The sequence below is a fragment of the Dasypus novemcinctus genome, chromosome 11 (genome assembly GCF_030445035.2).
Source record: "Dasypus novemcinctus isolate mDasNov1 chromosome 11, mDasNov1.1.hap2, whole genome shotgun sequence".
In the NCBI taxonomy this organism is placed as follows: Eukaryota; Metazoa; Chordata; class Mammalia; order Cingulata; family Dasypodidae; genus Dasypus; species Dasypus novemcinctus.
In genome coordinates this window covers 116217929-116232590 of record NC_080683.1, presented here as the reverse complement: position 1 = coordinate 116232590, position 14662 = coordinate 116217929, and the positions used below count along the sequence as shown (strand labels likewise).

The 14662-nt window shown below is 43.8% G+C and overlaps 1 protein-coding gene across 1 annotated transcript in view; it reads left to right on the top strand.

Annotated features, from left to right (window-relative positions):
* Positions 1 to 14662, top strand: part of MAP3K5 (mitogen-activated protein kinase kinase kinase 5) — a 209632-nt gene that overhangs the window by 136558 nt on the left and 58412 nt on the right. Inside the window, exons 12-14 of the mRNA XM_058307543.2 lie at positions 223 to 272; positions 2645 to 2740; positions 5044 to 5125. Coding sequence (XP_058163526.1) covers positions 223 to 272; positions 2645 to 2740; positions 5044 to 5125 — 228 coding nt within the window. The remainder of the gene's footprint in view (positions 1 to 222; positions 273 to 2644; positions 2741 to 5043; positions 5126 to 14662) is intronic.

Here is a 14662-nt window from a genome sequence, read left to right as displayed (position 1 = left end):
GTGGTGCTATTCCTAAGACACATTGAAATACAGGAATTATTAAATCCTGATGACTTCAGAAAGAATTGGAGTTTGCATCCAGATAATTTTGTTCATGAAGAATTATGCCCTAGGAAAAATTACCCCATGTGTATTACTAAAGAATATTCAAATAATGTTCCTATTGTTATTTTGTAATTTTCCATTTGTATGACTCAACAAATGTTCTTCTTCATGTTCTAGAAAGGTATACACGAGTGGAATTTTAGTGCATCTTCTGTCAGGGGAGTGAGGTAAGTTTCCTTGATACATTTTATTTCCTTCAAAGAAATTTCTGGGCTCTCCATGGCCTGGATAGGACTTTTAGTTATGATTTTTAAAATGCAAAGAACTTCAAGAATCGTTCTCTTGGTGGGAAGGCTCAGTTATTTTTGGTCTCACTGTCTCCATTATGAAAAGATTTGCAACAAATCCTTCACTGTTGGTTGAAGTGCTCTGAGCTTATCTCCTTAAAATTCCATAACTGAGGGTTCAGTGTGAACTCCAGGCTCGAATTAAGATGTAGATAAAAGTGAGCTGGCTGAGATGCTGGTTTATGTTTTAGGATGGTTTTCAGGCTCTTTTGGTATACTAGCTAATAATCTCCCCTTGGATGGAGCCAAAGCACACATCCCTTCTCCCAGGTTTTGTTCTGTAGCTGGTATGAATGAGGCGAGAGCCTAGGTAATTCATTAATTTTTTATTTACCTTCCCCTAAGGGTCACTGTCTACGCCATGCTCTTAGGAATACAATGGTTTGCTTCAGTTCTATTCAGTTCTGATGTTGCTGTCACTGTGCCACTCAGGGCTCAGGAAATGCCATTTCCTGCTATGTAGTAATAAAATTTTTCGGAACCAGAAGCCATTGATTAAGAGCTTGAATATTTGCTCTACCTGAGATGCTAAACCAATTCCTGCAGATTTCAAACTAAATTAGTTTGTGTTTACTACTACTTATCCCCACATAATAGAAATGAGAGAAAACGAAAGATTTCTGCAGGTCAATTATGCAATATCCTGTTGCCCTTGGAATAATAGTGGTTGGGTTTGTCAGAGCCTGAGCTGGTACAGCTCTGAGTCATTGATAATTGGAGTTTGCCTGGTAAAACCACCTGTTACCTCATGAATGATGTGAACAGAAACGAGCAGGATTGTGGGGTGACTCATTATACACCTTTCCAATCGATGCCTTCTCAAATAAACCTGTACCCTCTTACTATTTAGTTTTTAAAACCGGTTGTTATCAAAGCACTTGCTATCAATTGCTGCATTTTTCAGCAATCCATTTAGGAAAGCATGGTAAATATAGATTTCATTTTATCCAATCTATTTTCCAATAACTTAATATTCTTTAATTAATGTTGGCGCCACTACTTAGCATTTGTTGGGATTTATGACTTCCCCCTAGAATGCCTCCATGGGGCTGTTGCTAGATTGTTTGTTGGGAAACTTGAGTTCTTGTCTGTGACTTCAAAGAGAGTTAGTTAACTTTTCCTGGCTTCCTCCTCAATAAAGAAGAGATGATAACTATAGAAGAAAATCCAACTAGGTCAGCACGTTCTTGCATCACCTCAGAACTTGCTCAGCTCGAGCCAATGGGCATTTATTGTGCACCAGCTGCGTCCTAATGTTGCATTAATAATACTCCTGAGGATGCAAAAATGACTTGAACAGGAAGTTTGCTCTCAAAGAGCTTACAGCCCAGGGGGAAAACAGACCTTAACCATAAGGACAGAGTCACAAGAACAGTGCGTGCAAAGGACAGGGTTGCAAGAGGAAGTCTTTCTGTCGAGGGTAGAAGTAGGGAAGGGAGGATGGTAGGGTCTAAGCTGGGTCTTAAATGATAAATAGAACTTCTTTAAAAAGTAAAAAGTGGATGTGCATTCCAAATGGAAGGAACAGCTGTTGCAAAGGCATAAAAGAGGGGTCAGCAAACCAGGCCCTGGAAGCCACGTCTGGCCCACTACCTGTTTTTGTAATAAAGTTTTATTGGAACCCAGCTACATTCATATATTGTCTAAGACAGAATTGAGTAATTGGGCCAGCAAAGCCTAAAGTATTTACTATCTGTTCCATCACAGAGAAAGTTTTGCAGTCCCTTGCCATGCAAAGACATGGCATGGTTGTTCAGCTCTAAATTGATATTGCAACGTAAACCACCTGTCTAGTCCCACCAAGTACATTTCTTCACTCCTCTGAAATCTCTGTGTCTAATGGGGTACTTTTACTGCCGCACAAATTGCCTCCCTAGCTTTGGAAATATTTCCCTGTTTTGTAAATCCCATAGAAGCAGAATCTGGACAGTCAATCAGCCAGCTGATATTTATTCTCAACTTCCCTACACACGGATTCATGTGGTGGGAAGCAGCATCTTTCCTTGCTGAACTGGATGGACACAGAGCTTACGTGTCCCTCTGATCCCTGGAATAACCTGTCCAGATAGGAGGAGGAGAAGTCTCAGCATGTTAAATAATTTTCATATTGTGGCACAGGGAATGTCACTTTTTCAAGTATTATCATGAGCAGAGTTACCATAATTAGGGTTGAACATAAAAAGCACTTCTCATTACAGTTCCATAGAAGCATTGGCATGTCCCTGAATAATGCTTTTGTTTGTTTGTTTCAGTATTTCTAAATTTGAGGAGCGGTGCTGCTTCCTTTATGTACTTCATAATTCTGATGATTTCCAAATCTACTTCTGTACAGAACTTCATTGTAAAAAGTACGTACGAGTCATTGTGTGTGAGAAAGAATGTTCTTACCTGATCATTTCTAATTAATGAGTGACTATGTAGCTCCTGCAAAGAATCAATTGCTAAGTGGTTATGTAAATATTTTATTTAGGCTACTGTTTAATCATTATGTGGTATGTTTAACAGAGAATTTGGGGGCGGCTTATCAAGACTTACTAATTAATTACCAGATGTTAGATCTCATTTTTAAAGTGCTCGCTTATTGTAATTTGTGATTACCAGTATTGTCATTCTTGGATTCTTTTGAAAAATCTCGCCATTATCTACAGCAGTAGTTCTAAATCCTGGCTCATATTAGAATCTTAATATCTTGTGTTCCCATTCCACTTATATAAGCATTATTATGTTTTGTTGAGGGACGTTCATGTTGAAAAATTGTGCTCAAGTGTTCCATCTTAACCCCAGATATTAAAGCCAGATTTTTTTAGGTGATTCACTTTCTTCTTCCTCTTGGTTGAACTTGCTTTGATCTCTAAATCATCTTGATATTTAATCTTCAAGGAGAGCATGCTTTTATGCCACTCAGGCCTGGGAATTTCTTTTTTTCTTGTCATTGACCTCCAAGAAGTAAGTAGGGAGAAGGTGGCATCGCATGTAAACTCCATAGACTTCAAACTCCAAAATATACTTTCCTTTTTTTCCTAAATAACTTTATTTCAAATTCAAAAAAATGAAAGGACAGAAAAGGCAGCTCAACAAGATATGGAAACATTACTCCTAAAACAGTCTTTTTTAGGCATTATTATCTTGTCTAATTCCAACTTAGATTCCACCCTGTTGTTCAGAAAGATACAGAGATGGGCACAGATTAGTTAAATGACATGGTCAAGGTCTTCTTAGTAATGAGAAAAAATGATAATCTTTTTCATAGCACACAAACCAAACCTCATATCTGTTTTTTTACCTTTAGAATTAATAGTGCCAACTTTGCTTTTGCTACAAAAGCATTACAATGTTGTTGTTGACTATAGTCCATAAATTGTTTTTGTTGTATTTTTCCCATATTATCCCAACATTCCACATTCTTAACACCCTGCAGAAGAACATTTCTGTATTTATATTATGAACCACCATCCTCATGTATTGCCAAAATCACTGTTATACAATATTATCCTCCAACTCTCCTCCAACTAACATTAATCTTCCTAGCCTATTCATTTTAGCCACAATCACATCCATATATAACAGCGTTTGTCACATTCATTATAATGTGTTACCATAAAGTCCAACCAGTGACACATATTTGCATATGACCTTATTAAACCTTCTGTGTGCACCCAGCATCTTCTTCCCCTTCTCATCCCACTTTTCTGTTTTCTTCAATGTCATATCCCTAATGGCCAAAACAGTTTCTGATCCTTGTAGACACTCAAGTATTTCTCACTGAATGGATGGAAGGAAGGATGATGGTTGGGTAGATGGAGGGAAGGATGAATAAAAATAGGTACAGAGAGGAATAAGGCTCTGAGTTTTGTTGTGCAAACTTTTCCTGTCACACCATAATCTGCTCTTCCTTTGGGCTGCCGTTGCACAGCAGGGTCTGCCCGGGGGGGGGGGAACCAGCCCCTGCTCCCCTGCTCGGCTTCCTTCTGTCTCCGCACACGTGTTGACACGCCCTCTGAAGGGCCTGGCCACAGCCACTGTTGCAGGGGGCTAATCGGCTTCTCACTGGCCATGAAATGGTCTCCAGAAAGAAACTTTCCACTACATGTTCTTGAGGAAAAATGTGACTTGTCACCGAGAGAGAGGTGACTTCTGACATCAGTGAATAAGCCAGGCTTTCCAGGTTCACATCACATTTCTCAGACAGTTGATGGGACCACACGTGCTTGATTTTGAGGTGCTCAGCAGCAGTTACTGAGATTGGATGTCAGAGTAACCAACAGTGTCCCAAAGAGTCACTTCAAAATCTAGACACTATTCCAGAATATCAGTATTTTTGTTGTGTTCAATTTTAAATAAAAGCAGCAAAATGATAATGGCTAGTATTGAACAGGGGAGCAGTGCTGTATCCCTCACATCAGCCTCGCTACAGCCGCTGAGGCAGGCATGTGTGTCTTCTCTATTTTATAGTCGAAGTGTAAATCCTCCCAATCTGAATGTTTCCTTTTGGAAAACTGCTGTTTTTCACCCTGACTCAGATGAGCTCTATCTATTGCCTGAAGTTAGAGACCCAGCCCTCGTGTTTTGTGCTCTGAAGTCAGTTTGGCATGTACTTGCTGCTGTTTCATAGAGAATGTTGTGCGTGACCTCTTACCAACTTCTACTGTAGGTTTTTTGAAATGGTGGATACCATGACGGAAGAGAAGGGAAGGAGCACCGAGGAGGGCGACTGTGATGGCGACTCCCTGGAGGTAACGGCTTAGCTTTGGGCCTTTACTTGACAGAGTTTCTATGTGGCTGACTTTTTAAAAAAATTTTTTTAATTTGTTGAAGTGTGTCACTCATACACAAACATGCATAAGCAGTAAGTGGATAGTACTCGTGAACTTACGAAACAAACATTTGTAACATCGTACAGGACTCTCGGCCCTCACCCTACCCCCGATGCCTTGCATGTTGTTAAGCCTTTTTAACTACTGATGAAAGAGCATTGTCAAAATATGGCTACTAACCCAAGGACTTTCCCCCAACCCACCCTATTGTTATTATTATCTTTATATCATTTATATATGAGCACACATAAACAATAACAGAATTTAAAGCCTCACCGCGGGACCTGAGCTGTGTCTATGTGTGTATATGTGTGTGTGTGAGGAGGGAGCATGTGATGGTGAGGACTGGGGTTTAGCCACAGTCTGGAAGCTTTCCCTTAATGCTAACAGCCACTTCTGGATTTCTTTTGGTAAAAAAGGGCTAAAGAGCAATTATCGGCAAACTCTTACTCAGAAATACTGAGTTCTCGGGTTTCGATTGTCTGATGGGGCGTACCTGTGTTTGGTCTGGGACGGGCTTTGCCGTTACACGATGTGTATTCTCCTCTGAGAACTGTGCACTGTGGGCAAGCGAAACTCCCTGAAAATCCTGGAGGATGACGCTCGGTGGAGAACCGGGAACAGTGGCCGATTCACTGGACAGAGAGGAGCTCTTGATGACCACCCCAAGTCCTGTCCCCCTCCCCCGGGGTCCTTCTGCTGATGCCCCAGACACACGGCGCCCTGTGGAGACCTGCTCTGAGACTGAGCTCGCTTTCTTCACGTCAACTTAAATCGTTTCCTGTTGGTGAGAAGAGCCTCCCCGCCTGCCAGGGTCCTGAGTCCCGACTCCAGAGTCTGGCACCCCAGCACCTTCCGGACGGTGCACCCCAGTGTTGGACTTGGAGCCGAGTTCTGAATCCAAGCAAGACAGAAAATTGCATCCTCCATTAAAAGGAAATGGAAGCCTGACGGGATGCTTGCCACTAGATCACTTTGATGATGTCTTTTCATACCCTAAAATAATCTTCTGGATCAGCAGGGTCATGGTTGAGGGAATATTTAAATATAATAACCAGTCATGACCTCTGTCTTCAGTTAAGTCCCATGTTTGTCTAGCAGTGGTGTAGCTTTGATATTCTTGGTAAGCCTGAGCCTCTTTCACTAAACTTATAAAAAGATGATAGACCTAATTGGGAAAAGGAAAATTGTCACCATGCATTAGCTTGCTATTAGTAAGAGTAATAGTTACAAATACTTCTGATTTGTATGTTTTATATTCTGCAGTTTTACATTTTCTTATCCAACTGGTTGTGTCGGGACCTCGGTCTGTTACTTCCATGGCAACCATGTTAGAGAAGGTGATAGAATCAACAGTTTGGAACCTTGCACCGGGCACTTCTTTAAACACAGGCACAGTGTAGACCAGCTTTGATTGCCTTCGCTTTGGGCATGGATTTGGCCAGTTAATTTTCCTAAGCCTCATCTATAAGTCTCCTAGAATGTAGGGGGAGGGGTGGTCACTTTTTAAGGAGATCTCAAGAGGACCCAGTGTCAGGATGGTGAGAAGTGAACGGAGAGGGCGTGGCAAGAAACCCGTCCCGACTGGGCAGTCCCACAGCCAGCTGGACCAGGAGGAAAGCACTAAGGTTCCTTGCTGGAACACCAGGGAGGTACTCAGAGATCTGCCGACCTTACGAGAACACAGAGCTGACCCAATAGAAACTCTGGCTCATCCGAGCAGCATTTTCCGAGAATCATTTCAGATGCGGGGCATAGAGTGGTTTCTGTAGCCCTCCCACTGGACTGGGTAGCCTTCACGATGAGCGTTCAGGTCTGCTTGTGTGAAGGGTTTGGGTTGGTTTGCCGTTATCCTGCAGCTGGTGATATTGCTGATGTCTTCTGAGTATTCTGTGAGCATAACCTAAGGAATGGGTAGGGCTATGTTCTGGGTAGAGCACCTTTACAATATTGTAAAGCCATTATGTAAATATTTGCATAATATAACTCTCCATTGTGCACATCCTGACACTTCTTAGATCTTTTGGCATCCTCAAAATTTGCTTTTCACTATGTTTGAATAAAGTGAACCCTTTCATTTCCTTACCACAAACTATATTCAAACTTTAGCCCCTGGATGACATGCCCAAAATAATTCTTCCCCTTTTCATTCTTTACAGTGTAAACAAGAAGAATTGCTAGAGAGGTCATCTTTGCACAATTAGTGAGCTTTATACAGAGGAGATATTTTCTGACTTCTCCCTCAGTGGGGATAGAATTAAAATGATTTCACTGCAGGTGTTGATTTTTCCTGGAGCCTTTGAATGTGTTAGCCCCAAAATGAATAAAAACGTAGGAGAGGTCAGCTGACCAGGATCTGCTGCTCTTCAGTGCTTTCAGCATCACAGGGCAGCGACCTCCTTCAGCAGGTGCTAACCGTGAATGCGGGTCTAGAAACTGCAAATTGGAAGCTCATCCTTCGATGTTCTGGCATTTGGAAACCTTCTCAGAAGCCCAGGATAAGAACTGGTTTCCTTTCTGATTTGAATAATGAGATTTCTTTGAAGCAGCACAGGTGATGGAGGGATTCAGGGCCGCGTCCGACCCCTTCCACGGGACACGTGGGTTCACCAAGATCCCCATGCTGGGGTCACAAGCCCTGGGCGCTCCTCTCACCTAGCCAACAACCAGTTTATCAATGCAGGCACAGGTCCTACTCCCTCCAGGCTAGGGTGCTTTCACTCCCTCCAGGCTAGGGTGCTTTCAGCCCGTGCAGGCTAGGGTGCTTTCACTCCATGCAGGCTAGGGTGATTTCCTTCCTTAAATGGGAGTGGAGCTAGTAGATCGGCAGTGTCCTTTTCTAGCTAAAATACCATACTTTTCAGGATTAATACAACCTAAACTAGGTTATTTCTAATCTAGCTCAATACCCCTTTCAGAGAAGGGCTTCTCTGTTTTTTAACAGAAAGAGAAACAACCCCTTTTGATTCAGGGTTGTTCTTTTGCCTCATGGTGCTATTTTGACATGGAAGGAGTATGAACCCATACCTGAAGGAATTTCAAATGATCGAACCCTTGATTTCCAATACCCACTAGGGTTTGGTCGCTGATGCTCTACCTTGGCCCAGAGCCAGCACGTCTACCCAGTAACCCGGCTAGACAGCTCTGAGGACACTTGGCTCCTGCCTCGTGTCCTGCTGTCGCTCAGCGTGACCTACGGCCGCTGTGATCCCTCCTCTTGGCCCCTGCCTGCTCTCAGGCCTTTACTGCCTTCCTGTCAGCTGCTCTCCCTCTGCCATCAATAACTGTTTCTAGCATCACCCAAGCGAGCTTGGGGATATAGTCCTGTCTTACCTGACGAGTTACTTCCCAAACATTAACAACCAACCAGTTATGGTTTAGAATTCATGTAAAGTCAATTTATAGCCATCAAGTAGCAAACTGCCTTTTTTAATGTAACATCCTGTTCCTTTTTTTGTACAAATCTGAAGATGGAATCCCATAACCTTACTGTCTGAAAAAATATACCACTTATAAATGCTGAGCGGTACATCAATTTGCTATTCCTTCCTTTCTTCAACAAATATTGATTGAACGCCTACCATGTGCCAGACCCTATTCTAGGTGCTGGGGCTACAGCAGTGAAGACAATAAATATCTCTGCCCTCATTAAGCTTATATTCTAATGAGAGACATACAATGAATCACATAAATAAAGCAAATATATATATACATTTAGTGTGAGATATATATATATATATATATATATATATATAGTGCATTAATGATAAGTATTGAGAAAAATAAAGCAGGAAAGGGTGCAAGTTATGGTCTAATGGGGTGTGTTTCAGATAGGGAGGCCAGGGAAGGCTCTTTGAGAAGGTGACATTTGAGTAAATATCTCAGGAAGGAGAGACCCCTCAAACCAGATGTTTCTACCTAAGCATGCTTGGCATTCTGTATGGCACTTACATGTCAAGAAGCCAAATACAGACGGCAGCATCAACCAGCCCCAATTTGGGTCTGGCACTGCTACTCGCCGGGGGTACTTAGGTACCAGGAGGGGGTACGTGGTGTTTCCAAGGTGGCGGGGTTTTACTCTGGGCCTCTGGTTGGTGCAAGGATTAAGCAAACCAGCCACTTGGTAGTTTGGCCTTGTCAGGCTTGTCTTCCTATGCAGATTCTCTTCCCTGCACTAGTTTAGATTGTTCTGAGCAGAAGAATGATTCTGGAAGTATTTCTGTCGCTGCTTCAGAATGCAGTCGTTGCTTCCCTTAGCAACAACCTGATTTGCTAACCTATTGCCATAGAACTAGAATGCAAAATCTATGAGCAGTCTTACCTTCTGGCTTCTACCACCCTTCCTTCCCCTCCCCCTTTTCTCCATATTTGTCACTTAACAGAACCTGCCTGCCTTTGGCCATTGTCTCAGCTTCTTTCTGTGACATCTAGCCTTTACCCAGCTAATTCTCTCTCCTAAGAGGGCAGGTCTCCTAGGCACTATTAGGCTGCTCCTCCAACTGGCCTTTTCAATTTGTATCTTTATCTTATAAGAATAGAAAGAGGTGATAAAGAAGAATTGCAACAAGCAGTTACCCATTGTGATGGTTTTATTTAACTTACACTGGTCTTACTAAAAATGATCTCTTAGTACAACAGGAGTTAACTTCTATATCTAATGAATAATCTCTGTTAAAGGAGTAATATCCTTGAGACAAAACTCCTCATGACCCCCCAAAAAAAGTAATACTTTAAAGGTTTCATTTCGACACCTGGTAAAATAAAGGTCCTCATCAAATGTTCTATAGCCTGATTAAGTAGTTAAGCAGATAATTACGGAGCATCTACTCTAAGCTAGATATTGTTAAGACTACAGATAGACCATTAAGATAAAATCTCTGTTCTCAAAGAGCTCGAGTCTGGAGGGAGAGGCGGGCAAGCTGATGGGTACAACAAGGCCGGGTGGACGGTCCCCAACAGTGCCGAGCAGGGGCCTTACAGGGGTGGTGGACGGGTCAGGAAAGCTTCCTTTGTTTTGAAGCATGAGGAGGAGTTCCCTGAGGTAGAAAAAGTCCCAGGAGGGAGGCACAAAGATTTGGGGAACCTCACTTCTGTCTGAGGGTTTCTGGAGGGGATGGGTGGGTGAGAGGGGAGATGGGACACAGATGCAGCGATTAGATCCCAGAGGGCATGTGTGTGCCATGGAGCGTGGTTCTGTCCTGAGATGAAGAGGCACCAACGAAGCAGAGGCCCAGGGGTAGCGTGGAAAGCTCACTCAGGAGCTCTGTGCTCTAGAGGCTTCACCATGAACTCCCAGAGGAGGAGCTGGGGCTGAGCGGGCAAGGGGACCACCGAGGGATCTGTAGCATTAGTCCAGAAGGAGAGCAAAGAGGGCCTGATCTGGACTGGAGCTCGACAGTGAATGTGTATGAGATGCTGAGAAGATATACCTGGCAGGATTTGGTGATCAGCTACACATGGCAGAGAAAGAAAAGGAAAGAGTGGCAGTGGGGGCCGCAGTGGTTTCCTGACCTCTCCTTGACTGACCAAGTGGCCATTGGGTAGGTGTGGACAACGCTCTAGCCCACACTGGTGTTTGGAAGCAGAACTAAGATTCATCTTAGAAGCACTTACACGGCAATAAGGTTTCCCTCCAGCACTGGGTAGTGGAAAGAACACCAAATCTGGAGTCTCATGTGCTGGGTTTCAACCACAACTCTGACAGATTTTCATTGGAAAAGGGGTTTCTGATCATTTAGAAATTAGTCTAGGGAAGTGGACTTGGCCCAATGGATAAGGTGTCCACCTACCACGTGGGAGGTCCGCGGTTCAAACCCCAGGCCTCCTTGACCTGTGTGGAGCTGGCCCATGCACAGTGCTGATGCATGCAAGGAGTGCCCTGCCACGCAGCGGTGTCCCCACGTAGGGGATCCCCACGCTCAAGGAGTGCGCCCCGTAAGGAGAGCTGCCCAGCGCAAAAGAAAGCACAGCCTGCCCAGGAGTGGCGCCGCACACATGGAGAGCTGACACAACAAGATGATGCAACAAAAAAGAGGCACAGATTCCCATGCTGCTGACAACAACAGAAGTGGACAAAGAAGAACACCCAGCAAATGGATACAGAGAACAGACAACTAGGGTGGGGGGGGAAGGGGAGAGAAATAAATAAAATAAACCTTTAAAAAAATAAAAAATAAATTAGTGGAAACCCTAGACCTTCTCTATGATAGCACAGGCTTATTATGACAAGTGAGTCAGTTCCTGAGAATTGTGTTAGGCGGTGGGAGTACGGGGTTCAGGGGACAGCTTCTGTCCCTTTGCAGAGGACCCTGGTTCTTCGGTCGTGGCCCCTGTCCTGCCTCCTGCTGGCCTGGGTCCCACCTGGCAAAATTCCAGCCTCGATATCACAGCTTTGCAGAAATTTGCACTGTCAGGACGGGGGGTTGGGACTTTGGCTTCTTCACTTGGCGCTGTTTGGACGCTGCTTCTGGCCTGTTTCGGGGGAGCCTGGTTTTATCTCCTGGTCTGGGGAGGTCGTTATGCACAGGTGCTCCCCACTCCCTCACCCTGAAGATGGGCCAGGCCATCTGCCCTGCACGGGGACAGTCTCCAGCCTTAGGTTAGGCATCCAGAGTCTTCCCTCATATACCGCTGGGTCGATAACGTGTCTACCCAATGAGGAATGGAGGCTGGGTGCTGCCAGGAAGCAGGCACCTCCCTTCCAGAGCGCGACTTCTGTCCTGGGCCCGCAAAGGGCCCACGGCAGGGAGGACAGTGCCACCCCTATCCTGGCCTGCATCTGGACATGACTTTCCCCAACAAAATTGCCTTCTTTTAAGGCTTGGAAACCTGTGGGAACAAAGACCCTGGAGCTGGTTTCCACCTGTCCCCACTCCTCCCCCATGGGCTATGGCAGTGGCCTCTAAAGCTGAGCTAGTGTGTCCCAGAGTTTGCAGACTGACCCGCTAAGGTGCGAGCAGCATCTTGTTAAACTTCTATCTTTATCTCAACCATTTAAATTTATTATAGCTTGAGGAGGTTTGTAAAATATGAACTAATTTAGCGTGGTATAGAGGAGGTGGGTGCTCCAGCACTCTTAGGGGTGCTATCAATAAGTGGGAGCCTGCTGCTCTAGAGACCTCAGTGGCAGTCACCTTTCCAGGTGAGCTGTCTTGAGTGTCCCTCCCTTAATTATTCTACCAGCAGAGCGCCTGCCAGGAGGATCAACTTGTGGCTGAAAATATTCCGTGAAAACTTGTTTTTGTCCATGGAGAGCTCAGCGTAAGACAGACAAGCTTTCTTTTTGTCTCCCAGTGCAGCGAGCTCACTTTGTCTGGTCTACCCTGTCACCAAGTCGTAGTCCTTGGAGAGCTCTGATTTTGCACGTTGCACCTCTTCACCTTGGGGCCTCCTTTCCTGTCCCCTCATGGGTGTTAAGACCCCAGAAGAGAGATGAGCAAGCCACCCCCTGAGCACCCGCTGGAGCCCACCACTTGTTTTGATAAGGAAAGCTCTGTTGGAACACAACCATGCCCATTTGTTTATGTCTCCACTATGGCTATTTTCAAGCTAAAATGGCAGAGCTGGATAGTCGTGACAGCCTGCAAAGCCAAAAATATTCACTCTCTAGCCCTTTACAGAAAACGTTTGCTGACTCCTGGCCCAGATTAATGAAACTGAAAGCCCTGCACTCAGTTCCAGCCCTTGGGCTGCGGGAGCAGCAGTCCTTGGATCACCCCTCCAGCTTTCCTTTTCCTCTTCATTTCTCACCCCTGGCACCTTTTATGTTTTTGCAAGTCTGGCTAAGCATTTAAAAATATATCTAGGGAAGCGGTTGTGGCTCAAATGATAGAGCGTCCACTACTGTATGGAGGGTCCAGGGCTCTATACTCAGGGCCTTCAGACCCATGTAACGAGCTGGCCCACGCGCAGTGCTGCCACGTGCAAGGAGTGTGCCCCATAAGGAGAGCCGCCCCACGTGCAAAAAGCACAGCCCACCCAGGAGTGGTGCCACACACACCGAGAGCTGCTGCAGCAAGATGACGCAACAAAGAGACACAGATTCCCAATGCCGCTGGATAATGCAAGCAGACACAGAAGAACACACAGCAAATGGACACAGAGAGCAGACAATGGGGGAGAAGGGGAGAGAAATAAATAAAATAAACTTTAAAAAAATAATAAAAAAAATAAAAATATATCTAAACACACACACATATTAATCCAGAAGTTTTAGGCACCTAGTCTACCATATTGCCAGATTTCTTCCTTCTACTGTCTTTGGATAATAGTATATTATTTGCATGTTTTCTTGACTTGGCCACTTGTTTATTTTCAGTTTTTCTTTGTTTTCTAATTCAACGCTTTAAGGACATGAAATTTTCTCATCTATGTAGCTCTGTATCTGCAGTATTCGATATGTAATCCTCCCGTTGCCATTCTTTTAAAATTGTCTATAATTCACATTGTTGTTTCCTTTTTAAACCATTGTTTATTTTAAAATAAGATAGTAAAATATATTTTTTTAGCTCTCTTATTGTTAATATCTGTGGTCAAAGATCATGGTCTTTGTGATAGTAGTTCTTTAAGATTTGTGAAACTTTCTGGTGGTATAACGTGATGAGTTATTACATATTTCTCATATATGCATGAAAGGAGTTTATATCTGGGTCTAGGGCTGTCTCTGTGTTATATCAAACTTTTCTAAATTAAAAAAAATTTGTCTTTTTTTTAAGGTACATAGATCACAAAAAATGTTACATTAAAAAATATAAGAGGTTCCCACATACCCCACCCCCCATGCACTACTCCTCCCACATCAACAACCTCTTTCATCATTGTGGCACATTCACTGCATTTGCTGAATACATTTTGGAACATTGCTGTACCGCATGGATTATAGTTTACATTGCAGTTTTCACTCTCCCCCAGTCCATTCAGTGGGTTATGGCAGGATATATAATGTCCAGCATCTATCCCTGCAATATCATTTAGGAAAACTCCAAGTCCCGAAAATGCCCCCACGTCACATTTCCTCTTCCCTCTCCCTGCCCTCAGCAACTACTATGGCCACTTTCTCCAGATCAGTGCTACAGTTTGTTCTATTACTAGTCACAATAGTTCTATTGAACTATTAGAGTAAACTACCAGTAAGTTCACTCTATTCCATATTTTATTTCTCCATTCTGTGTATCCTGGGTTGGTGATGTCTGCTCCACCTCTATATCCAGAGGGAGCTTAGATCCCACATGGTTGATGGATGTGATTCTCCTGCTTAGGAGGTGAAGATGGTCAACCACCACACCCGGGAATGGAGAGTACCTACATCTCCAAGCAGGAGAATCACATCCATCAAACTTTTCATTTGTGCTATCAAGGTTTCCATGTTAAATTTGCCTGCCAGATACATCAGTGTCTAAATGAGTTCTGTTAAAAGCTACTGTGGTTTATTTTTGCCTATTCCTCTTTGCAATTTTA